This window comes from Aulonocara sp. 'chitande type north' Nkhata Bay, linkage group LG15, assembly GCF_057382095.1.
Source record: "Aulonocara sp. 'chitande type north' Nkhata Bay isolate Kocher_YH1m ecotype deep benthic linkage group LG15, A_spYH_male_GT1.1, whole genome shotgun sequence".
In the NCBI taxonomy this organism is placed as follows: domain Eukaryota; kingdom Metazoa; phylum Chordata; class Actinopteri; order Cichliformes; family Cichlidae; genus Aulonocara; species Aulonocara sp. 'chitande type north' Nkhata Bay.
The window spans coordinates 29,314,490-29,340,563 of NC_141358.1; the positions used below are offsets into that span (position 1 = coordinate 29,314,490).

The 26,074-nt window shown below is 42.3% G+C and overlaps 1 protein-coding gene across 2 annotated transcripts in view; it reads right to left on the reverse strand.

Annotated features, from left to right (window-relative positions):
- Positions 1–24,069, reverse strand: part of tnfrsf21 (tumor necrosis factor receptor superfamily, member 21) — a 243,776-nt gene extending 219,707 nt beyond the window's left edge. For both annotated transcript variants that reach the window (XM_086265432.1, XM_086265431.1), the window contains exon 1: positions 23,715–24,069. In XM_086265432.1, the coding sequence (XP_086121558.1) occupies positions 23,715–23,750 (36 nt within the window). In that variant the 5' untranslated portion in view covers positions 23,751–24,069. The remainder of the gene's footprint in view (positions 1–23,714) is intronic.
- Between the last annotated feature and the right edge of the window lie 2,005 nt (positions 24,070–26,074).

Sequence of the window (26,074 nt, forward strand, 5' to 3'; positions counted from 1 at the left end):
CGAGGCTGTCCCTGGTGGAGATTTTACACCGGGAATTTAAATCTCTGAGAGAATCCCTGGAATTCAGCCAGCAGCAGGTGGAAACGCTTGCCGCTGAAAATGCCACGCTACGGGAGTCGGTCAAATCTCTCACCGATAACGTGACCCAGCTAAACATTGAAAATAAAAAAATAAAAGAGTCCGTTATCGATCTACAAGCCCGTAGCATGAGAGATAATCTTGTGTTTTCTGGTATTCCAGAAACTGCCGGAGAGGACGCAGAGGCAACGGTGAAAAGCTTCATTAAAATCCACCTGAAGCTGCCGGAGGACACCGTAAAGAACATCAACTTCGATAGAGTACATCGCTTGGGGGGCGTGCGGTCGCGGACCGGGAGACCACGGCCTATTGTGGCCAAATTCGGTCAATTCAAACAGAAGGAACAGGTGAAGAGTCGCGGCAGAGAGCTGAAAGGAACAGACTTCAGCGTGAACGACCAGTTCCCCAAAGAGATCCTGGAACGACGCAAGGTCCTGTTCCCAGTTCGACGTAGCTTCATCCAGAAAGGCTCCCGTGCTGTCATCGCCGTGGACCGGCTCTACGTGGACGGACAGCTCTACCGCGACCCCGGCACCACACCGTGGTTATATTGACTGCACTCCAGATAAGAACCCGCTACACTCTTTTCTTATTCATTCACACTTTCTCTTTTAACATGGGTTTAACCTAGTAATATCAATATGATGTCATAGCAGATATAACACCATCACCCTCCGTCATTGCTTTAATTGGAATGTTTCCGTTTCGTTTCTTTTTTGTTGTTGTTGCTCACAGTTCATGTGGTTTCTTTCTTTCTCTTGTCTTTCACTGCTGTGATCACCTACTTCCCCACTCACCTACAAACAACACCCTCTATTTCTCCATATTTTCACACCACGATCACGCAAACACATCAGCTCAACGGCAGCACATTCACAACAGCCTCACAGCACGCACAGACTTGCAGGACACATAAGCAAGCCACGCTTGTTCATATTAGTGAATATTCACACACATAGTCAGACTTATGGAGCCTCTCACCACACTTCTTTTTCTCTTTCTATTTACAAACAAGGGATGTTTCCACATTCTCTCCACCTGTCTAAACGAAACACCCAGCATACTTCATTAGACATACACACACAATTATGGGCATGCTGAGGTTTGTCACATGGAATGTAAATGGAGCTGGCTCCAGAGGAAAGAGGTTAAAGATATTTAACCAGCTTAAAAAACTACAGGCAGATGTTGTTTTATTACAAGAAACTCACAGACCTGTCACAGGTTTAAACGAACTTAAAACACCTGAGTTTCCTAACGTGTTTGCAGTTATAATTCTAGACAACGGGGAGTAGCAATTTTAATACATAAAAATGTTAATTTTACAGTACTCGATACAGTTATAGATCCAGAGGGTAGATTTCTAATTATTAAACTATCAATATTGAACAAAAAACTATGTATTGTAAGTATATACGGTCCAAATGTTGATGAACCCTCATTCTTCCACGGATTTTTTAGTGCACTCTCTGAACACCTTGATTGCACACTCATTCTTGGCGGTGACCTCAACCTTGGACTAAATGAAGACATGGATAGGCTCAACACAACAGGAACTCAGCGCAATTGGCAGTCCACAAATATAATCAAACAGTATATGAGCGACTTTGGTCTTTGCGATGCATGGCGCTCTCTTCACCCCACCAGTAAGGAATATACTTTTTTCTCGCATGTTCATCACTCTTACTCTCGTCTGGATTATTTTTTGGTCAGCAGCTCACTGCTGTGTGACATTTCAGACACTGAGATTCATCCTATAGCTGTCAGCGATCATGCTCCTGTATCTTTAACACTAATGCACAAGAATAACACTACGCCAAGAAAAAACTGGAGATTTAATATATCACTACTTAAAGATGAAGACTTTATTAAATATTTTAAAAAGGAATGGACTTCATATTTAGACTTTAATGACACTCCCGGAATATCTGCTTCTGTTCTATGGGAAGCAGGGAAAGCTGTGATGAGAGGTAAAATAATTTCTTTCTCATCACACAAAAAGAAAGAAGAAAACAAAAATATACAGGAATTAGAAAAAAACATCAAATCACTAGAAGAAGCCTACGCGTGCGACCAAGATCAGGAAACATTGAACAAAATATGCAAAACAAAACTAGAATTAAATGAAATTATTAATAAAAAAACACAATTCCTTATACAAAGACTTCGCTTGCAGAATTTTGAACACAGTAACAAATCAGGTCGATTTCTAGCTAACCAGCTAAAAATAAATAAAGAAAAAACAACTATATGTGCTGCTAAAGATTTATCGGGGAACATAATATATGATCCTGGAAGAATAAACAACATTTTTAGGGATTTCTATGAAACTTTATACTCACCACAAATAAACCCATCTAAAAATGAAATTGATCTGTTTCTTGACAACGTAACTCTTCCAAAATTACTAGATAGTCAAGCAATGGAACTGGATTCGCCACTGACGCCAAGTGAACTCCAGGAAGCCCTGATAAGTATTCCCAATAATAAGGCTCCAGGTCCAGACGGCTTCCCTGCAGAATTCTACAAAGAATTCTGGATAATTTTGGCACCAGTATTCCACGGCATGTTGCAGGAAATCGAGGAAAATGGCAGACTACCACCAAATATGAATTCTGCCAACATTAGTCTCCTGCTAAAACCAGGCAAAGACCCTTTATTTCCCTCAAGCTATCGTCCAATTTCTCTTTTAAATGTAGACCTTAAAATAATCTGCAAAGCTCTCTCAAAGAGATTAGAGAAAATGACCCCCCTCTTAATTCATCCTGACCAAACTGGTTTCATAAAAGGTCGGCACTCCTCAACAAACACTCGTAGATTACTTAATTTAATAGACTACTCATACGATAAAAACATCGAAACCATAATATTATCTCTAGATGCAGAAAAAGCATTTGACAGAGTTAACTGGAAATTTTTATTCGCAACTTTACACAAATTTGGTTTTGGAAACTCTTTCATAAACTGGATAAGAATACTATACGATTCCCCAAAAGCTCGTATCAGAACAAATGACCAGACATCCTCCAGCTTCTATCTCCTGAGGGGCACCAGACAGGGATGCCCACTCTCCCCTTCACTTTTTGCAATTTTTATCGAACCTCTAGCAGCAGCATTTAGACAGGCTACAACAATTAAGGGCATAAAATGTAAGAACATAGAACATAAAATCAGTCTCTATGCGGATGATGTGTTGCTTTTTCTGCAAAACACACAAACCAACCTCTCTGAGGTAATTACTTTAATAAACTGGTTTTCAAGAGTTTCAGATTATTCAATTAACTGGCCAAAATCTACAGTTCTCACCATTAACTGCTCCTTCCATAATTCTTCCTCTGCCCCACTGCAATCCGGAAATATTAAATATTTAGGTATTAATGTCTCTCCTAAGCTTTCAGACTTAACTAAATTAAACCACATCCCACTTCTAAAGAAAGTAGAAGGCGATCTGACTAGATGGAAATCTTTACCCATATCACTCATGGGAAGGGTCGCCACTATAAAAATGATGATCTTGCCAAAAATAAATTACTTATTTTTGATGATCCCTAACAAACCATCACAAGATTGGTTCAGATCTCTGGATTCATATATTTGCAAATTCCTTTGGAAAGATAAACCCCCGCGTATCAGCTTAAAAACGCTACAAAGAACCAAGGATAGAGGAGGATTAGATCTGCCTAATTTTCACCAATACTTCTTAGCCAACAGGCTTCAGTTCATCTCAGAATGGTCAAAACATACCTTCTTAGTTGAGCCCTGGCTAGATGTTGAACAGGCACTATGCAAGGATCTAGAGATTTCAGACCTACCATTTATTAGCTCAAACATCAAAAGACATGAATGCTTTAAAAGTATCAACATCAGCTTTTCTCTGACAGCATGGTGGGAGTTTCTAAAAATAACGGAGTCTTCATTAATCCCATGCAAACGTACACCTATCTGGAATAACCCTGACATATTACAAAACAATAATATGATTAATTTCCCAGAATGGAGTTGTAAAGGAATTAAATACTTAGAACATATATTAGAGGGAACAGAATTTATTCCATTTGACAGACTAGTTGCACAATATGGGATCAACAAGACAAGATTTTTAGAATATCAACAAATTAAATCCATAGTAAAAAAGAAATTTAACCTCAGTCAAGTTGAATTACAAACACCACTAAGTGCGGCACATTTTCTTACTCTTAAATCCCCCAAATTATTATCTAAAATATACAGAACACTTTCTAAATTAGATGAATCAATATCCCTTCCTATTGCAAAGTGGGAAGCAGATTTATCAGTCAGCTTAGACCAAAACTTCTGGTCTCAGATTTGCTTAAAAACCTTTAAATTAATTAAAAATCCCAGTCTGCAATTAATACAATACAAAATACTACATAGAGTGCACTATACAGGTCATCGGATGTTCAAGATGGGCTTTACATCTTCCAACAACTGCTCACACTGTCAAGGCAATACACCAGACAATTACATCCACGCTCTTTGGTTCTGTCCACCAGTGCAAAAGTTTTGGCGCGAGATATGTGAAGACTTATCAAAGTGTCTGAAATGTAACATTCCAACCTCCCCCTTAGTGTGTTTACTGGGCAGCTTAGATAATGTCACTTCAGAAAAGAATATAGCCCATATGATTTTCACTGCCCTATGCATAGCCAAGAAAACAGTCCTCATGAACTGGAAAAATAAAAATAATCTTAATTCTAACCAATATAGAAATTATCTATTAGATTACATTAGTCTTGATACAGCCTCTGCCACCACATCAGATCAACTGCTCTGGACTCCTTTTATCAGCTCCATCACCTAGTGGGGGTGGGGGGTCATAATTTGGTCCCACTTTCACTGTTGTGATTGGTGTGGGGGTAGGGACAGGCTTAGGGCGTCGGGGGGTTCCCCGGAGGCATCTTCCTTGGGGGGCTCAACCCGGGGTAGCGGTCATGTCCGGTTGGGGGCTCTGTTGGCTCTCAGGTGACTGTTTCCTCGCAGCTGCGTGCAGTGGGGCTAGGGGAGGGTCTGCGCTGACGGACGTGGGTTACTGACCTGGTAGCCTGGCTGGCCCTGGGTGGGTCCGGGATGGGCGTGAGGTTCTGGGGGCGCTCCGTCTCTGGGCTGGGGCCCGGGCCGGGCCCGGGGGCTTGGATCCTGGTTGGTGTGTTGCCGGGGTTGTGGGCGGGTGGGTGCATGGGGGCCCGGCCCTGGAGCAGGGTGCCGCCGGTGCGTCGAACCACCTGGGGGGCTCTTCAACTGGTGGGGGAGATGGTCACATCTTGCAGGAGCTTTCCTCTCTTCAGGAACTCTCTCTGCATGAGGGGGAGATACAGGAGAGGTGGAGGAAGATCTCAGCCTGGGCGTTTACTGTCTTATGTAGTCTGGAAGATGAGTGGATGGTGGGGTGGGTGCAGTTTTCTCTGTGGTGGGGTTGGGTGGACTGTCCCGGGCTGTGTGGGGCCGGGAGGCGCTGCTGCACTGGGCCCCGGTCTGGATGGGCCTGGGCCCTCTTTCCCTGGCGGGTCGCGGAGTGTGGGAGTGCCTACTGGGGTCAGCGGGGGAGCTGGCCCCAGGGAGGGGTTACCTGCCCCTCCCTTCCTTCCCTCCCCATCTCCAGCTGCCTCTCTCTTCCCGCTCCACCACAACCACCCACACATGCAGGGCCTTGGAGTAGGGGTATGTCACCAGGGTGCAGAGGAGGCTACCCCCCCCCGTCCCCTGCTGGCTGCCTCTGCCTCAATTTTATCCCACAACTTAGACATTCACATTATTCACACTCTCATTACACATACATATAGGATCTTGGGGGTGGGCACAATCACGGAGTCCAAATTACCATCAGGGTGTACACCTCACCCCTGGCGTCGTTGCCCACCTCTCAATTTTAAATACACTTAGACATTGAGGGCTATCAGGAGGGACTATGCGCTTACCTGCTGCTCCTTGGCAGGTAGCTCCGTGCCCTCCTGGGTTTTAATTGCACCTTAGAACACACATGCATCAACACTACAATGAGCGGGTGGAGGGAGGTTTGGAGTCTTCTCCCACCCCCATTCTCTGCGGCCTGCTGGAGCGGGAGGGCTAGGTGGAGTTGGCCGTCCGACTGCGGTCTGGGGTGTGGGGCCTCCCTGCTGCTACGGAGTCGGGGTGGTCTGCCTCTCCCCACCGCAGGGAAAAGGGTAACACCACCTGGGTCTGGGTGCAGTTCCCCCCTCCAGGGGCAAGGGTACCTAGACCCGGTTTGTAGAGTACGCTTGGGGAGTGTGATCGTGTGTACAGCGTCTCTTTATGTCTGTCTCCACGTTGGTTGAGTGTGGAGTGAGTGCATATGAGAGCATGAGGGGGGGAATGGATGTTTGTGTCTGTGTGTGCCTGTATGTCTGTGTCTATATGTCAGGTTGGGTATCAGACGCCACCTCTCTGGGGACACCTCAGGCCCTCCAAGGTTTGGAGGCCTATCTCCACCTACCACCACTTCCCCTGCCGGTGGCGGACTCCCTCAGGTGTCGGTGCGTTGGTGGTTCTTTGTGTCTGGGGGTGGGCGTCCAGGTACACACCGGCTCACTCCTTGGCGGCCGCTTATCGGGGCCTGGAGCCTGGGGCTCGCTCGGGCCCCTTCGGGGGTGGGGTGCCCCCGGCCTCTCGGCCTGGGGCTCGGTCACTCAGGCACAGCTGGCGGCCGGCGGAGCTCACGGACGCGTCACTGCAACTCCCCCTGGCTTCTGCTCCGCGGCTGCTGAGTGAACCCTCATCTGGGACTCTCCTCAGCTCTTACTGGAACAGTGGCGCGGCTGCCCCTCTGTTGGTCTTCCATGGTTTCTTGTGTTCTGGGGGCCTCTGGATGTCTGGAGTTTTGATCTCCTCCATACCTGCTTCACACCCTGGAGGACGGGGCTGTGGCCCCCCCACACTCCCTAGCAGATCGTTACATGGAGAAACCTTTGGAATACAAGCGCGCTGATCCACACAGGTATGCACACGGGTGTTCACTGCTCGTAGACCCAAATTACACCTTTCTTGGCTGCTACTTCGAAGCACATCTGTCCTGCGTGCTGCACAACAACATTGAATATTTAGTATTTACTGCTGTTTACACTTAGCTAGATTAATGCGATGGTGTTGTGTTTAGTATGTTGCTTTGTTTCTTTTTTTTTGTTGTCTTTTTTTGCTTGTTTTCTATTCTTCTCTCAACAGGTGATCCAGGAGATTTTTATTTTTTTTTCTCCCCCCCTTTCTCACTGTCCCTCTCCCCTTCTGTTTTTCCTTTCCTTCCTCTTTCTTTCTCCCTTTCCTATCTCTCACTCATGTCTGTCCCGTCTGTAACATCTGGAAATAAAATATAATAAATAATAAAAACAAAGATCGACCAAATGGACCAATACGGCAATGCCACGATGATCCATTTGGCAAAGTAAATCCATTGGGTATCCTTGTTGGTCTTCAGACAACAATTCTGATGGCTAAAGAACCAAATGGGACAGGCGGAAAAAAAAAAAAAGAAAAAAAGAATCGATTCAGGATTTTAATGAATCGATTTCACGTTATCCAAGCCAGAATCGATTTTAATCAATAAATCGATTATAAAAACCCACCCCTAACTAACAGGTTGCTGAGTAGACATCTGTGTAGTGGTTTGTTTGAAATCTAACACTTTTTCCTTCAGTTTCCTTGTCAAGAATTAACTTCCTGTTTAACTAAAATGCCTTCCTGTTCAACTGAAACGCCTTCCTGTTTAACTGAAACGCCTTCCTGTTTAACTGAAATGCCTTCCTGTTCAACTGAAATGCCTTCCTGTTCAACTGAAACACCTTCCTGTTCAACTGAAATGCCTTCCTGTTCAACTGAAATGACTTGGTTTGTCAGTAGTGTGTGTGAGAGCGTTTCAGTAGTGTGTGTGAGAGCTAAAATTTCAGTAGTGTGTGTGAGAGCGTTTCAGTAGTGTGTGTGAGAGCGTTTCAGTAGTGTGTGTGAGAGCGTTTCAGTTGTGTGTGTGAGAGCGTTTCAGTTGTGTGTGTGAGAGCTAAAATTTCAGTAGTGTGTGTGAGAGCGTTTCAGTAGTGTGTGTGAGAGCGTTTCAGTAGTGTGTGTGAGAGCGTTTCAGTTGTGTGTGTGAGAGCGTTTCAGTTGTGTGTGTGAGAGCGTTTCAGTAGTGTGTGTGAGAGCTAAAATTTCAGTAGTGTGTGTGAGAGCGTTTCAGTAGTGTGTGTGAGAGCGTTTCAGTTGTGTGTGTGAGAGCTAAAATTTCAGTAGTGTGTGTGAGAGCGTTTCAGTTGTGTGTGTGAGAGCTAAAATTTCAGTAGTGTGTGTGAGAGCGTTTCAGTAGTGTGTGTGAGAGCGTTTCAGTAGTGTGTGTGTGAGAGCGTTTCAGTTGTGTGTGTGAGAGCGTTTCAGTTGTGTGTGAGAGAGCTAAAATTTCAGTAGTGTGTGTGAGCGTTTCAGTAGTGTGTGTGAGAGCGTTTCAGTTGTGTGTGAGAGAGCTAAAATTTCAGTAGTGTGTGTGAGAGCGTTTCAGTAGTGTGTGTGAGAGCGTTTCAGTTGTGTGTGTGAGAGCGTTTCAGTTGTGTGTGTGAGAGCGTTTCAGTTGTGTGTGTGAGAGAGCGTTTCAGTAGTGTGTGTGAGAGCTAAAATTTCAGTAGTGTGTGTGAGAGCGTTTCAGTAGTGTGTGTGAGAGCGTTTCAGTAGTGTGTGTGAGAGCTAAAATTTCAGTAGTGTGTGTGAGAGCGTTTCAGTAGTGTGTGTGAGAGCGTTTCAGTAGTGTGTGTGAGAGCGTTTCAGTTGTGTGTGTGAGAGCGTTTCAGTTGTGTGTGTGAGAGCTAAAATTTCAGTAGTGTGTGTGAGAGCGTTTCAGTAGTGTGTGTGAGAGCGTTTCAGTTGTGTGTGTGAGAGCATTTCAGTTGTGTGTGAGAGAGCGTTTCAGTTGTGTGTGTGAGAGCTAAAATTTCAGTAGTGTGTGTGAGAGCGTTTCAGTTGTGTGTGTGAGAGCGTTTCAGTTGTGTGTGTGAGAGCGTTTCAGTTGTGTGTGTGAGAGCTAAAATTTCAGTTGTGTGTGTGAGAGCTAAAATTTCAGTAGTGTGTGTGAGAGCGTTTCAGTAGTGTGTGTGAGAGCGTTTCAGTAGTGTGTGTGAGAGCGTTTCAGCTGTGTGTGTGAGAGCGTTTCAGCAGTGTGTGTGAGAGCTAAAATTTCAGTAGTGTGTGTGAGAGCGTTTCAATAGTGTGTGTGAGAGCGTTTCAGTTGTGTGTGTGAGAGCTAAAATTTCAGTAGTGTGTGTGAGAGCGTTTCAGTAGTGTGTGTGAGAGCGTTTCAGTAGTGTGTGTGAGAGCGTTTCAGTAGTGTGAGAGCTAAAATTTCAGTAGTGTGTGTGAGAGCGTTTCAGTAGTGTGTGTGAGAGCGTTTCAGTTGTGTGTGTGAGAGCGTTTCAGTTGTATGCGTGAGAGCATTTCAGTAGTGTGCGTGAGAGCGTTTCAGTAGTGTGCGTGAGAGCGTTTCAGTAGTGTGTGTGAGAGCGTTTCAGTTGTGTGTGTGAGAGCGTTTCAGTAATAATGTCCCTTACGGCACCTCATATGTTTGTCCTATGTAAATCAATTGCAGTTAGAGGCTACATTAATTTCCCCTCTGTAAGCACTTACTGAAATTATCTGAGCACATTACAAGTACATATTTGCTTACTCTGTATGCTCAAATGTGACCCGTTATAGCCAACAGAAAAAAAAGCGGAGGCCCGAAAAACAGGTGGGGGTCCTCCACCACCACCACTCACAGAGGCTGAGCAGTTGGCTTCCACATTTGTGATAATGTTGGCAGCATCACATATGTTCTTCACAGTGCAGAGAACACAAATTAGCATCCATTACTATAATGAAATAATTTGTTAGTTTGAAATGCTACAGGGAACTATGTACCTGTACATTAATGCTGTGGAAAGACTACCTGTTCACATAGTCTCCTTCATTTACTGAAGGAGCAATGATTGGAATGTGAGTGCCATCTGTACAGCCAATCACGCCTGGGAACCCTGAAAATAAATGTAAAATTTAAGTAGTAGTTCAAGTATCACCACATCATGAATTAAGTTTCGTTCATCCTGATACCTGCAATTTTGTGGCATCCCTCTTTGATAAATCTTGTGGGTCTATGACCGGGGAACACCACAAACGAAGTGCAATACAAATAATATGTACAGAACTGAGAGAATGTCCGCGATGTGTCACATGAGCAATATTAGGCCTGAGGATGTTATTCAAATAAATTATAGATTGTGCTGAAAAACGGTAACGTTCACACAGGAAATCATCAGGAAATGATAAAATGTCCAAACGCGCTCTAATCACTCTCTCCCGGCGGAGAGCTCTGCGGAGAATTTGGGCTTCACCATCTACTGGCTCTTCAAGGAAGGGACACGCCATGTCTGACACTTCCTACAGTCAGGTTTCCGACAAAGAGGCGGAGAAGGTCAGGGTTAGTTGAAGTAAACCTGCTAGGGAGCAGGTTAGCTTCACGGAGTGTGTCGTCATAGTAACTCACTCAGAATTAATCTAAACTCGCTTTGTGAAACTGAAAACCCAGAGTTTTCGTTAACTCAGGGTATACTTACTGAGAGTTTGCACTAAACCGGCTTCCTGAAATAGGGCCCTGGAGACAAAAATTCATCACTTAGAAGTAAACGTGGAGGTAAATGGACTGTGTGGAAATGAAACAACCTTGCCTTTGATTCAAAACAATGGCGATGAGCAAGCTAGTACACAGCTAAGGAGCACAGATAACATGACCAAGAAAGTAGACTCTGTGCATTATTATAAATCCTCAAGTGATAATCCCCCCTTGGACTGTCTTGGTGCAAAACCAAGACATAAATCATGTCTCCTGGAAGGGGGAGGACGTATCACGGGCAGAGCACAGCGAGCTGAAATCTCTGAAACCGACGGGCCTTCACTTCCTACGAGACAGAGAAGCTCTTCTACCCCTGTATACGAGAGGAAACAGGACTGGACAACCGTGAATAGGAAGGTTAACAACAAACCTCCAAAACAACTGAATGTGAAACTGCAGAACAGATTTGCTCCACTATCAAAGGACCCTGGATCTATATCGGACAACCATCCATCTAAAAGCAGCAAAGTAAGGTCCGAAAATCTGTTGAAAAGTAAAAGACCACAGGGAAAGCTAAAGGCTAGGCCTGAAACTCTGATTGTGGGTGACTCTGCCGTAAAGATGTACAAAGGATGTGCGGTAAGAACACTAAAGTCCTCTGCTTTCCTAACGATATGGTCAACAACCTGAAGGAGAGAATTCTTCAAATTGCAGATGAATATCCAACTGTGACAAACATTGTTCTGCATACAGGGTCAAACGATGTGTCCAAACAACAGTCGGAGGTTCTGAAACGGGACTTTACTGGATTACTAAATACTGTAAACTCTCTGAATGCAGCTGTATTCATCAGTGGACCTGTACCACCCATCAGAGGAGGAGACGAGAGATTCAGCAGGTTATTTACACTGAATAAATGGCTTATATCAGCATGTACTGACCACTCTCATCAACAACTTTATTTTTTGGGAACGCAGGCATCTGTTTAAAGCAAATGGATTTAATTTTAACAAGTCAGGGGTGAAACTGTTCACCTCCAACTTGTTTTATTCCATACGTCATCCATCTGTGCTTGGTGCCAAGGCTGAGATAAACGAGGAGTTATCTCATAAAGAGGAACAAACAGTACTCCAAGAACAGACAAAGCCCAGCAGAAACCTTGAGGAGGAGCTCCATCTGCCCCCACCCGGGAAGAGCCTCAGAAAGGAGAGACATCTGAGGCAAGAAGAGGGGTCCCTATTTGCCTCCAACTCTCTCAACAACACCAACGACCAGGACCAGGACCAGGGACCACGATCTTCCCCAGTCCCCCAAACCCCTGACAGGCCATCACCCCCATCACCCTCCTCCCCCTCCCTTTCTCCCTCCTCCCCACACCTGAAATTCACTGAGGAGATGATGGAGTGGGTCAATGCTGGGCTCAGATCTACCCCCCGGCCCAATCCCTTTTTGTCCCCTATAAACCCCCCACCAGAGCGGCCAAAGGTTCGCCATCGAGCCCCACCGTCAACAGAGCAATCGAAGTCACATTGCTCAGCCTCGCCCCCCTTAGTTCCTCCTTACCACCTTCATGCTCTGTCTCCGAAGTCTGATGTGTGATGTGTGGAGGGTCCGGGCTGCGAGGATTATGGCAGTGGTGACTTTTCCCAGGAGAAGCTGGGACCCTGTTTACTAGAAGGTTTTAAAATCTCTGTACTTTTAGGTGACAGAAGGAGACATGTGGCCTGGTCAAAACACAGAGAGCTGCACTCTAAAAGATCTTTAAACATAGTAAACATACCTTGTGTGCCACAGACTGTTCCCAAACACGAGGGACAAGTAATACCTCTAAAACACTTAAGTTGGCTTTATTAAACGTTAGATCTGTAGCTGGGAAAACATTTTTAATTAATGATTTAATCACTGAGCACAGCCTTGATTTTATGTTTTTAACTGAAACTTGGTTGGACCAAAGTAACAGTGGAGCTGTTCTCATCGAGACGACCCCTCCTAACTACAGTTTTATCAGTGAGGCCAGGGTGAGCAGGAGAGGAGGGGGGATCGCTGTCTTATTTAATGAATCATTTCAATGTAAGCAGCTATCTCCTGGAAGTTTTCAGTCTTTTGAATATGTGGCTTTACAGCTGAAGGCCCCATCCAAAGTTGTGTTTCTTAATGTTTACAGGCCTCCCAAATACTGCACAGACTTTTTTAATGACCTCAGTGAACTGCTGTCTGTGATCTGTGTTGATTTCGACTGTGTAATTATTGTTGGGGATTTTAACATCCATGTGGACAACCCTCAGGACAAAGGGACTAAAGACCTGAGTAACACTCTGGGCAACTTTGGGCTGACTCAGCATGTAACAGAGGCCACACATAATAGAGGACACACTCTTGACCTACTGATATCCAAGGACCTGAGCATTTCAAAGGTTACTGTGTCTGATGTGGGCGTGTCTGATCATTACTGTGTTTTCTTTGAAAGTAAAATCTCAGCCCACATAAATATATCAACAACAGTGATCACAAAACGGTGTATAACTGAACACAGTAGTGCAATTTTTAACCAGGTCTTCCCATTAACACCTGACCTGTCCAGAGGGTCAGTCAATGAGCTCATCAATAGCTTCAATGCTAAAATGTTAAATGTAATGGACACTATTGCTCCCATTAAGGTGAAGGTTATCTCTGGAAGGAAAAAGTCTCCATGGAGAAACTCCACACTGGTAAAAAATGAAAAAAGAGAGTGTAGGAAAGCTGAGCACAGATGGAGAAAAACAAACCTCCAGGTTCATTATGACATCTATAAAGAGAAACTTCACAATTATAATTTACAACTGAGGAGTGCAAGGAGGTCCTACTTCTCTGACATCATCACTAAAAACAGCCATAATGCTCGGGTCTTATTTTCTACAGTTGACAGGCTAACAAACCCTCCTGTGTCAGTGGCAGCTGAACTTCATTTGACCATGGCCTGCAATGACTTTGCCAAATTCTTCACAGAAAAAATCCAAAAAATTAGACAAGCAATTGGTACATCAACAGCAGATCCAGAATATGTACTGTGTCCACCGAAAAACTGTTTAAACACCATGAAACAGTTTCACCCTATTAACAGCAAAGACCTGGAGGACATCTTAGGTCAACTGAACTCCTCCTCCTGCTGTTTAGATGTCCTGCCAACAAGTTTTTTCAAAAAGGTCTCAAAGACTTTGGAGTCAGACCTGTTACAGATCGCCAACTTTTCTTTAATTAATATCAGGCGTGTTTCCAGAACCACTAAAAACTGCTGTAATAAAACCTATACTGAAAAAGGACAATCTTGACAAGACACAAATGAACAACTACAGGCCGATCTCAAATCTCCCATTTTTAAGTAAGATCATTGAAAAAGCAGTTTCTCAACAGCTCAATTACTTCTTAAAACAGAATAACTGCTATGATGCCTTCCAGTCAGGTTTTAGACAGAATCACAGCACTGAAACCGCTCTGACCAAAGTGTTTAATGACATATGTCTGAATACAGACAGTGGAAAAATGTCAGTCCTAGTTTTACTGGATCTCAGTGCAGTATTTGATACAGTTGACCACAACATATTACTCAAACGACTGGAGAACTGGGCAGGTCTTTCAGGAACTGTACTAAACTGGTTCAAAACATACTTAGAAAACAGGAAATACTTTGTATCAATAGGTAACTTCACATCTGAGCAGACAAGTATCACATGTGGAGTTCCCTAAGGTTCCATCTTGGGACCCCTTCTGTTTAACATTTACATGCTCCCACTGGCACAGATTATAAAGAACAACAAAATAAACTACCACAGCTATGCAGATGACACACAAATATATATCACAATGTCACCAGGAGACCAAGGCCCTGTACAGGCTCTTGGTAAATGCATTGAGGAAATTAATGACTGGCTGTGCCACAATTTTCTCCAGCTAAACAAAAACAAAACTGAGGTAATAGTCTTTGGCGCCAAAGAAAAACGATTACAGGTCACCAGAGAACTTCAATCTATACACCTAAAAACCACAAACCAGGCGAGAAATTTGGGTGTAGTGATGGATGCAGACCTAAACTTAGAAAAACACATTAAGACAATAACAAAGTCAGCTTACTATCACCTCAAGAATATTTCAAGGATAAAAGATCTGATGTCCCAACAGGACCTGGAAAAACTAGTCCATGCATTCATCTTTAGTAGGCTTGACTACTGTAACAGCATCTTTACAGGTCTACCTAAAAAAAATCAGTCAGACAACTACAGCTCATTCAGAACTCTGCTGCTCGCGTCCTCACTAAGACCAAAAAAGTGGACCACATCAGTCCAGCTCTGAGGTCTTTACACTGGCTGCCTGTCCGTCAGAGGATGGACTTTAAAGTTCTGATGCTGGTCTATAAAGCTCTGAATGGTTTAGGACCAAAATACATCAGTGACCTCCTGACCCAGTATGAACCTTCCAGATCCCTCAGGTCGTCTGGATCTGTCAGTTCCCAGAGTCAGAACCAGACACGGAGAAGCTGCATTCAGCTTTTATGCTCCTTATATCTGGAACAAACTCCCAGAAAGCCTCAGATCAGCTGAAACACTCAGTTTATTTAAATCCAGGTTGAAGACTCACCTATTCTCAGCTGCATTTGAATAAAGCACCAAATCCACACTTTTAAGCTTAAATTTCAAAACTTACATTTAACTACTGATTTTATCTATTGTTCTGATTTTATCTGTTTTGATTTTATATACTGTTTTGTTTGTTTGTTAATTAGTTTGTTTGTTTGCTTGTTTTAATCAATTTTAAATCATGCTTTTTATTTGTTTTTGTTTCTAATGTCTCTGTAAAGCACTTTGAATCACCTTGTTGTTGAATTGTGCTATACAAATAAACTTGCCTTGCCTTAACATGCTCAACAAAGATGAATTTTTCCAAAAACACAAGGCTTTTGGTGTGGTGTTTGATCTGTTACACAAGACGTTTGCATCTGAAAGGTGATGTTCTTGATATGTAAAGCCCTCAAGACAATTGTTTGTACCAGGCTAATCACTGTTAATCACTGTTCTAAAAAGCCAGGCATTTTAGCATAGGAGTCTATAGGGACTGACTCACTTCCTCGCCAGTAGAGAAACTGCATTTTTTGTCCCTGCGATAGTTACATTTTTTATCCCTAGAAATTGACAGTTGGTTACTTTTAGTAACCAGTGGTTCCTAACTTAGGTTTATTGAAAAAACAATCCCATATAAGGTTTCCATTAACCGTGAGTGCTGCACTAGTTCAAGTTCAAAGATTTACTGGATACTAGAAGTGCTTTGTGAGTAAATGCTTTTGTGGATGCTGAGGCAAAACTGTTGAGTCATAGCTATTCATTCTAATGTATTTCCCAAAATCAATACAGTACTGGACTTTGCAATGCTCTATGCAAGACTTTAAATTAAGGCTTAAATATTTATGCTGAAATAAATATGGCAAATTCCAAATTACACAAATTCCAAATGAACCCACTGACCTGAAATATGTTCAAAATGGACTGGTTCTTATATAGCGCTTTTCTACTCTGTCTGAGCACTCAATACAACTAATTCATTCACTTTTTCTAAGCTGTAAGTGCTCACTATCTAACACTCGTACTCCAATGGATGCATCGGAGGGCAACATGGGGTTAGTATCTTGCTCAAGAATTGAACTCCCAACCTTCCAGTTAATAGCTGACCTGCTCTACCACCTGAGCTACAGCCACCCCAGACAGACAGAAGCACATTTAAATGCTTTTACACATCCCACCAATGGTCAAAAACATGCAGGTAAAATATGCAACGTGTGACCGCTTTCACCCCGTCAGAGGCATAGTGACTGTCTTCGAGACTTGTGATCTGAAGCTACTGCAGCTGTGCTACACAACGTGAACACATCCTGTGACAAGACTTATGATTAGTGCTTACAAGGATTACCACAGAACAGGAAGTAGACTGTCGGTGAGAAGTTTTCCATGCATCAACCTCGCATTTTTTTTACATAATAGAAATACATGACTCATTTTAATAAATGACTTCATTAACTGCACACAGTCGGTCATGACAGAAACAATCAGTTACTGTTTAGGATGTTGTGCGTGTTTTGTGTGTGTGTGCTTGAAACTGTTATGTAACAAGGTGCGTGCATACACTACATGGGTAGGATGTTTGTGGCAGACAACATTAGACTGTAACTACTATCCAAATTTAAGTAATGCACATAAGCAAACATGCATGGATAGACACACACTAGCAAACAAACAGTGAGCACAAACACACATGCTTGCACCTGCACATGGTCTTATTAACCAGCGAACACACACACACATTTACCCAGCACCTGTTGCTGCATATCCTCGTGTCACTGCTCACTGGAAGAAAGAGACTCTGTTTGGATTCAGTCGCGCTGAACATATCACTCACAATAGGCAGCAATGATTATTCCTGTAGATGCTTATTGAGTTTATTGCTAATGAGTGAATAATGGCAGGACTGCCTGATGAGCTCATTGTGTTTGTTTTCAAGTGTTGCAAGAATATTTGGGGTTTTTTAGAGTGTTTGAGGTTAAACAGTACTGAAATATGCCATTAGCTGGGGTCGCCATTCAGCAGTACCGATGATTTTATGTCATTAGCACTAATCAGTAAGCACTAATCTAATAATTTAAATAAAAAATTGATGGATGCAGTCAATAAATTAAGTGATGTAGTTTTTTTATGTTGCTATTGATTGACTGTAGTCTGTCTTATTAAATTAATAAAATGGGTTACTCTTTTAGACATTCAAATAGTGCCAAATCACAGCAACACTTGCCTCAAAGCGTTTTATATTGTAGGGTAAAGACTCCCAACAATCATACAATCCCCTATGAGCAAGCACTTTTCAACAGTGGGAAAGAAAAACTCCCTTTTAACAGGAAGAAACCGCCGACAGAACTAGGCAAGCTCAGGGAAAGATGGCCATCTGTCATTTCATATTTTAACACTTAGACCCCCGGAGAGCAGTCATTTTGGTTTTCTACCTTAGACCCCCGCGGAGTCATCATTTTGCGTTTCTACCTTTAAAAGCCGGAGAGCAGTCAGTCAAATGCTGGAGTCATTCATATGTATATTAGGTCGTTACCTAGGAATTCTGGAGGGAGGGGAGTGGGGGTGAGTGATTGAGGGGGTGGGGGAGCTGCTAAAAGCGGTGAGCTTCCTTTTGTGTTTCATCTTGATGCATTCTCAATCATCCAGGGAAACAAATCTCCAAAAGTCACCAACTTGGAGTGTTTCAGTTTGCCATCTTAGGGAGAAATCAACACACATGGGTGTATGTCCTTTGTTGCTGAGATTTATTGATAAAAACAGTACAAAAAAACAACCATTTGTACACATATTTACAAATGGCCTGCTGAGTGGTGCATGGAGCATGTTCATTGGTTCATGGACCTCCCTGAACTAATGGCATTTATTGCAATTGTCATCTTGCGGGGGGTTACCAGGGTTCCATCTCTAAATGACTGCTGGTCAGCAAACCTGGGAAACCCACAGATAATTGGAATTATGGCACGAAACCGCTTCCAAAACATCATGCAACACCTACGCTTTGATGACAAGTCCACCCGCTGTGATCGAGCAAAGACTGACAAGTTTGCTGCAATTTCCAGTGTGTGGGGATCATTTGTCACCAACTGTGAGTGGAGTGTTTCAGTTTGCCATCTTAGGGAGAAATCAACACGTCCTTTGTATGTCCTTTGTTGCTGACATTTATTGATGAAAACAGTACAAAAAACCAACCATTTGTACACATATTTACAAATAATGATAAAAAGTGAGTGAGTACATTTCAACATTTTCAGCAATCACTCACAATCCTGGCACTGCCACGGTATCTGTCGTCTGCATTTACCACATGTGTACCTGTAGCAGTGAACACATCGCACAGTGGCCTGATTTTTTTTGCATCTGTGTTTGACCTGACACGTGGCCCTTTTTCCAGGGCTCGGTGTGGAGTGGCATACCTGAGTGGTGAATTCATTGCGATCTGTCTGTCTAGTGGATTGAGGAATTTCCCTGCGAATCTTGTTGACTGTGCCGAGGATGGTGGTTTTCCGTCCAAGAAGTTTTTGCGCAAGTGAAAGCGATGTGAAGAAATTGTCCGTGGTAACATTTCTGCCCTTGTCTAGGAATGGTTCCATCAGCCTCATTACTACATTTTCAGAAAGTCTCTCCCCAGTGGGACGACTGGGGTCCTTGCCAAGATATGGGAAGACATTGCAAATGTACTTGGATTTTAGGTCGCAAGCCACCCAAAACTTGATCCCAAACTTGTCAGGTTTACTTGCAATATACTGCAGGAAACAGCACCGAGTCTTTGATGGGAAAAGCTGTTCATCAATGGTGATATGTAGACCAGGGTTGTAGCACGTGATGCAGTTGGTGACAAATGATCCCCACACACTGGAAATTGCAGCAAACTTGTCAGTCTTTGCTCGATCACAGCGGGTGGACTTGTCATCAAAGCGTAGGTGTTGCATGATGTTTTGGAAGCGGTTTCGTGCCATAATTCCAATTATCTGTGGGTTTCCCAGGTTTGCTGACCAGCAGTCATTTACAGATGGAAGCCTGCAAACCCCCCGCAAGATCACAATTGCAATAAATGCCATTAGTTCAGGGAGGTCCATGAACCAATGAACATGCTCCGTTTGCTGTGCATGTTGAATAGTCCATTCTTGAATGCTACAAAGCATGTCAAGAGTGACGAAACACAGGAAGCTCTGAAGGCGACTCGAGATACTTCTCCTGGCCTTAGCCGTTGGCTCTCCATCTGCAGCGTACGGTTCTATTGGGGTGAAAGGGAGACGGGTCCCCACATGTTCTTCACGCCACACTGTGCCATCTTTCGCTGTCTCAGTCCCCAAACAAGCTCTCTTTTTCGGTGGAGAAGCAGTCTCCTCATCTGCAGTGTGAACAAATTCAAATTGTGAGCAAAATGGGAAGGTCAAACAAAATCACAAATGCATGCATAGATACTAATTATAATTCCAGTATCTCCTCCTCTGTATCAGAATAATGTCTGAAATATCTTACTTACTAACTACATCCACTTACTTGTTTGAAATGAAAAAGGAAATAACATGAAATGAAACTAACCGGAAGACTGATCAGACAGCTCTGAGTCCGAATCCGGCTGAACTGCTAGGTCTTCTCCATCCGAGTCACAAGGGTCGACTTCCGTCAGGATCATTTCCAACGCCTGCTGAGTAGTGAGTCTTCTCTGCATTTTCTTTCCTTGGAGAGGAGGTCCGTACACCAGAGGATTCTTCAGGGCGATGAATTTTCTTTCCTTGGAGAGGATTCTTCAATGAAGATTCTTCAATGAAGGATTAGGCTAAGTGCAGTGCATGTTCATTGGTTCATGGACCTCCCTGAACTAATGGCATTTATTGCAATTGTCATCTTGCGGGGGGTTTACAGGGTTCCATCGGTAAATGACTGCTGGTCAGCAAACCTGGGAAACCCACAGATAATTGGAACTATGGCACGAAACCGCTTCCAAGACATCATGCAACACCTACGCTTTGATGACAAGTCCACCCGCAGTGATCGAGCAAAGACTGATAAGTTCGCTGGAATTTCCAGTGTGTGGGGATCATTTGTCACCAACTGCATCACGTGCTACAACCCTGGTCTACATATCACCGTTGATGAACAGCTTTTCCCATCAAAGACTCGGTGCTGTTTCCTGCAGTATATTGCAAGTAAACCTGACAAGTTTGGGATCAAGTTTTGGGTGGCTTGCGACCTAAAATCCAAGTACACAGATGCAAAAAAAATCAGGCCACTGTGCGATGTGTTCACTGCTACAGGTACACATGTGGTAAATGCAGACGACAGATACCGTGGCAGTGCCAGGATTGTGAGTGATTGCTGAAAATGTTGAAATGTACTCACTCACTTTTTATCATTATTTGTAAATATGTGTACAAATGGTTGGTTTTTTGTACAGTTTTCATCAATAAATGTCAGCAACAAAGGACATACAAAGGACATGTGTTGATTTCTCCCTAAGATGGCAAACTGAAACACTCCACTCCCCCACCCCCTCAATCACTCACCCCCACTCCCCTCCCTCCAGAATTCCTAGGTAACGACCTAATATACATATGAATGACTAGCCAATTTAGCTTCCACTTCCACCATTTGACTGCTCTCCGGGTTTTATAGGTAGAAAGGTAGAAGCCTGGGGATGCTATTAATGCCAATTGAAGTATGGATTTTTTAGTTGGCATACACAAACAGAATTTGTTCTCGTTTCTCAATCTATCCCTAACCCTACTAAAGCTGAACCCTAAAGGCCACCTAGTGAAAAAATGTCACAGAATCCCGAAATTTTGGATGCAAATTTGTTGGGTAACATATAGAAACATCAGCAGCATTGAGTGTTTAGAAAAATTTGTCCTCGAAAAATGCACTGTGAAAAAATGTAAAGTGATGATGAGCCGGTCCTGAAAAAGAAAAAAACAGAGATTCATGGTTCATCCAATTCTCACAAGAAGGCAGCACCAGGGAGAAGTTCATGGTTTGATCCATGAGTTAAAGCTATAACACTTTTGTGCATATTTTAGGATGTCAGTGGGTCAGTTTAAGCTTTTCGTGACAGAGTTGGGACCACAACAGGTTCTAACTGATTCTATCTGATCTCGGGTCTGATGTAAAATAGTAATATTTAACTATTTATATATCGTTGTATGTTCAGTACCAATGTACGTTTGAACTACGAGCGCACCAAATGTTCTCATTGGTCAGATCTGTTTTTTGCGTCCAAACAATCTGAAAAATCAAGTATGATCCAAAAACATTAATTCCACAAATTCATCCTGTGAAAACACGCAGTCTGTACTGCATTAAAAAAAGGTGAGTGTGAATAATATTCACACACGACTTGTTTACACAACTCTTCTCTGGGAGCTGGTGGATGGCCACTAGTTAATTTAGAAAATGCTTCAAAATAACTGCTCAAGGAAGTTAATTAGTTGTCATGATATTATTAATGGCTGGATTCCATTTAACATCACCGCAGAACAAAATGGAAAATTACATAATTAAAAGTGTTTATTTATTTTTTTGTATGTCACTGCCATCTTTGCTAATGTCTGACTTTTCACATGCCATGCCTCTCTCTTAAACTGTCTCTGGTATCATACAAGGTGAATTTCTTGTGATATCATTCACTATTGGACAATGATTTATAATCTCATGTTTTGAAGCATCAGGCTGAGTGTTTTCACAGTTTTCACATCCTGGTCTTTTGAAACTAGATGTGATGAGAAAGGGGCGTGTCATAAATGCACAATTTACTGAGCCCATAAGTTAAGTAGGAAAGTGTTTCCATGGATAAAGGCAGAAAGCCATTTTCCTATAGACTTCTATAAGATTCCATTGCAAGTTTTTTGCTAAGCATCAAACCTTGGTGGCCAATAAACAGAAAACGTGTTTAAGGCACTTTGCATTGGCTTTACTTTTTATACATTTTAGAGATTTTACTTTTACATTGGCTGTGGTCTTATTTTAAAATATGTTGTAAAGAAGAAAAAAAAGCATAAAAGCTTAAAAGTGAAACCCAAAACCTGAGCATGTTTATTAATGACCAAACCCAGGATTTGAAGTTGTATCTGTACTTTACATCATCCATTGCAGACTAGTCTAATGCAATACATTGTAAAACATGCCATTACCCTAGCAGTTGTCTGTCTGTTTTCCAACAGGCAACATGACATGACACAGGCAACTGGCAAATTCAAAGCAACAACTAAAGTTTCATGCAACAACTCGAACTAAACCTGATCTCACTTTTGTTGGGACACTTTTTTTAAAAAAATGCATAAATAGATATATAATAGACAGAATGCAGCTGACAGTGTTTGTAGCCTAACACGTGTAAGGTCCACACAAATCAGTTCTTATGGAGATAATTAGATGACACCATTAACATCACACAGACAGACCCTTGCAAAGAGGTGTAGCCATGCAGTAGTGTTAAGTATAAATTGTGTGTTAGTCCTGCCAGCATGCTCCAAACCTTTTATATTGCATTGCAGTAGATCATAGCAGATGGTACTTTTTAATTGCTTGTTTGAAACTCCTAGTGGAGATGTTAAATTGTTATTACCCCTTAGTCACATGCATTAACCACTGCAGTAAAGCAGGGGTTTAAAGCTTTAAATCGTTTGAAAATAAAAATCAAATATAATATATAATCATGGCAAAAGCTTTTTTTTTCAAATAAATTATTTTTTTAAACGCTAGAAATACACCAAGCACGAAGCTATGAACTCCATAAAATTGCCCTGATGAAATAAGTATGATGTCTACTGAGGGAAACACTTCACTCTTTTTTAGCACATGTCAACATGACTGGGAGGAGACAAAGGCACAGTCTCATCTGCCCGAAGGCTGGAATGATGACACTAACTATATTAAAATGCATGAAAACATCAGCTCACCCATCCCTAAAACTTGAGTGATGGCCATAATAATAATAATAATAATAATAATAATAATAATAATAATACTTTGACTTTTTAAAATGAAAATCAAGTGGAATTGTAAAACATTTGTAAAACAACCATTACTTTTTTTTTACAGTTTTAAATTATTTAATTATTTGTTTGTGTGTTTAAATATCTAGAGCCATATTCTTTATCAGCTGTGACAAAAACCTATCAGTTTAAACTCCGCTGACTGACGTTTTAATTGTTCGCAGTGCAACAGGGCTAAACAACAGACTGTTGAGTGGCATTTCTTTCTCCATCTTTCCACTGACTGAGACTCGTGACACAGTTTTCAAACGTTGAACTGAAAAAATAATAAATGAGTGAAAAAATAACGAAATAAATTCTTCACGTGTCAACTCTTAAAGAAATTTGGATAATTCATTTTAAGTTGAATCAGAGCAGGGGGCAAAAAAAACAGGCACTGGCCCTTTAAATGAAGAACCTGCTAGAGCAGTACTTAGAAAGAAAGAAAAACATGCACGGAGGTGAATTGAAATGGGATGTACTCACCACTGCGGATACACACATGGCAGGCATGGTCCTCATTTAGAGTATACAGATGAAGGTCGAGCAGAGGTCCAAGGTGACGGCCTGAGAAAGACTTCTCATCTATAGATGTTAGTCATCATCATCATCATCGTCCTCCTCAGTTTACCGGAGGAGAGAAGCTGAGCCCGGCTCTGAGCAGCGACAGTCTCCACTGCAGTGTTTTATAGTCTGTGTCTCCAGGTGAACCGGTTTTAGATGCGAGGTGAGGGTCCGCTTCACAGACAACGCTGTGGTAATTCCCATAGCGATGATGGATGGGGGCATACACCGGGACCGCCGCCTCGCCCTGTCCTGGCTTGTCAGCGTGCAGTGCGGCTCTCCGTCCGCTCTTGCAGTCCTCCACAGACACTGCTGACGTAAAGCGAGAGGCGGGACTTAGCGAAGGGCTGTCGGCCAATCCCAGTCACGAATGAGTCGTGCACGTGTATTGAACCCCGCTTCTGGTTAGGAAAACAGGGGTTGCAGTGGAAGACATTTGAAACACCCGGGGTTTAGCCCTAAAGGGTAGTATGCATGTGGGATTTTTTTTTTTTTTTTTTTTTTTTAGAAATGACTGAAAGATTAATAGGCTCTGTTTTGAGTTTGGTTCAAAAAAGAATGACTTCTTATAGGGAAAAATATATATCACATGTGCAGGACACCTTAAACTAGTTTTTTAATTAAGCAGCAAGGCAGAACAAAATCGGGGCTGTATCAAGACACGAGGACTAAACCCCAATTCAACCAGACCCCTAAACTGATCCGGAATTAAAACAGGACTACAACAGTTCAAAATCAGGACTACTTAGGATTTAACCAAGACAGAATCAGAATCAGAACTAGATGATAGTAGCACTAAAAATCATCATAGACCTGCACTACACTTGTTTTTTTAATTCTACCAAAGTACACTATTTAGATTGAGAAAAGTTTGTATAATTATTTAGCCTTGTTGTGCATACAAGCCTGCATAACTTAATAAATATAGAATTTGAAAAATAGCAAACCTAAAAAGAAACACTAGGTACGAGATACATGAGGACCTATGATACGGTGATACTTTTGGTAAAGAACCATTTGACTAACATGTATGTCTCACCTGCTCTGTTCTGTCCTCATTCTCCATCTCCCTCTCTGTTACTCTCTCTCCCTCTTTGTGCTGACAATCATCAAATATACAGTTGAAACCACATATTTATGTACTCTTCAGATCAAAACACAAACACTTTTTTAATTGTAACATCAAATCAGACTAAATGTTTATTTTTTTAGATTGATAAATATAAAAAACATTTGTTAACTTTAAGAGTAAAGAGAGAAACTATCTGTATTTCTTAATTGCAAATAGTACCAAATTGTATTCAAAATTGAGCCACACTTATGGAGCTCCACAGTTCTTTTCCTGGTGTTTTGGTTGAAATCTCTTGATTTCCCCATGTCAAAGAAACAGGCTCTGTGTTTTGCCTTATATGCATCCACAGGTGTGCCACCAATTTACTCACATGGACTCTACTAACCTATCAGAAGCTTCTTCAGCTCAGAATGGAATCGTCTGGAGTTTTCTTATTAATTAACTGTCACGGTCCGGGGCAGCGGCCGTGTGGAAAGTGGAAGGAGGACCCAAAATGCAGCACTTATTCAGATGTGAGGGTGATTTATTGTTAATAACAAACACAAAGTGGAGATGGCAAACAGAACTAAGGACGAAACTAAACTGGGATAAACTACACAGAGGAGTGGCAAACCTGAACATCAAGGGAGAACAGCAGGGAGAACACGCAGAGGATTACACCAGGTAGGAACACAGGTAGGAATACAGACGACGCGACGAGGAGCAGAGGAAATCACACGCTATAAATACACAAAGAGACACTGGGAAATCACACACAGATGGGGGAAACAGCTGGACCTGATTAACCTGACGAGACAGGGGAACACTAACACCAGGGACCAACAGAGGGAGCACAAACCCAGAACCCAGTGTCTAAAATCCCAAACACAAACCATCCCAAAACAGCCATGAATAATAATGAAAGTAATAACAATAAGTACATAAACATAAAGTCACTGAGTCATGGTCGCAGGACCATGACATTAACAAACTTAGTGTATATGTACTCCTAAATTTGATCAAAGTGATAAAAAATAGACAGCTCTGTCTCTCTTTATTCTGACATTTAACTAATTCAAAAGATATTTCGATATTTATCTAAAACAAAAGTTTACTCTAAATTGATGTTGTACAGTAAAAATGTTTTATGTTTTCTCCCTAAAGTGTATGTAAATATCTGGTTACAAATGTGAATATCCTGCTGTGTACTGAAATCCCTCTTGTTTTGCAT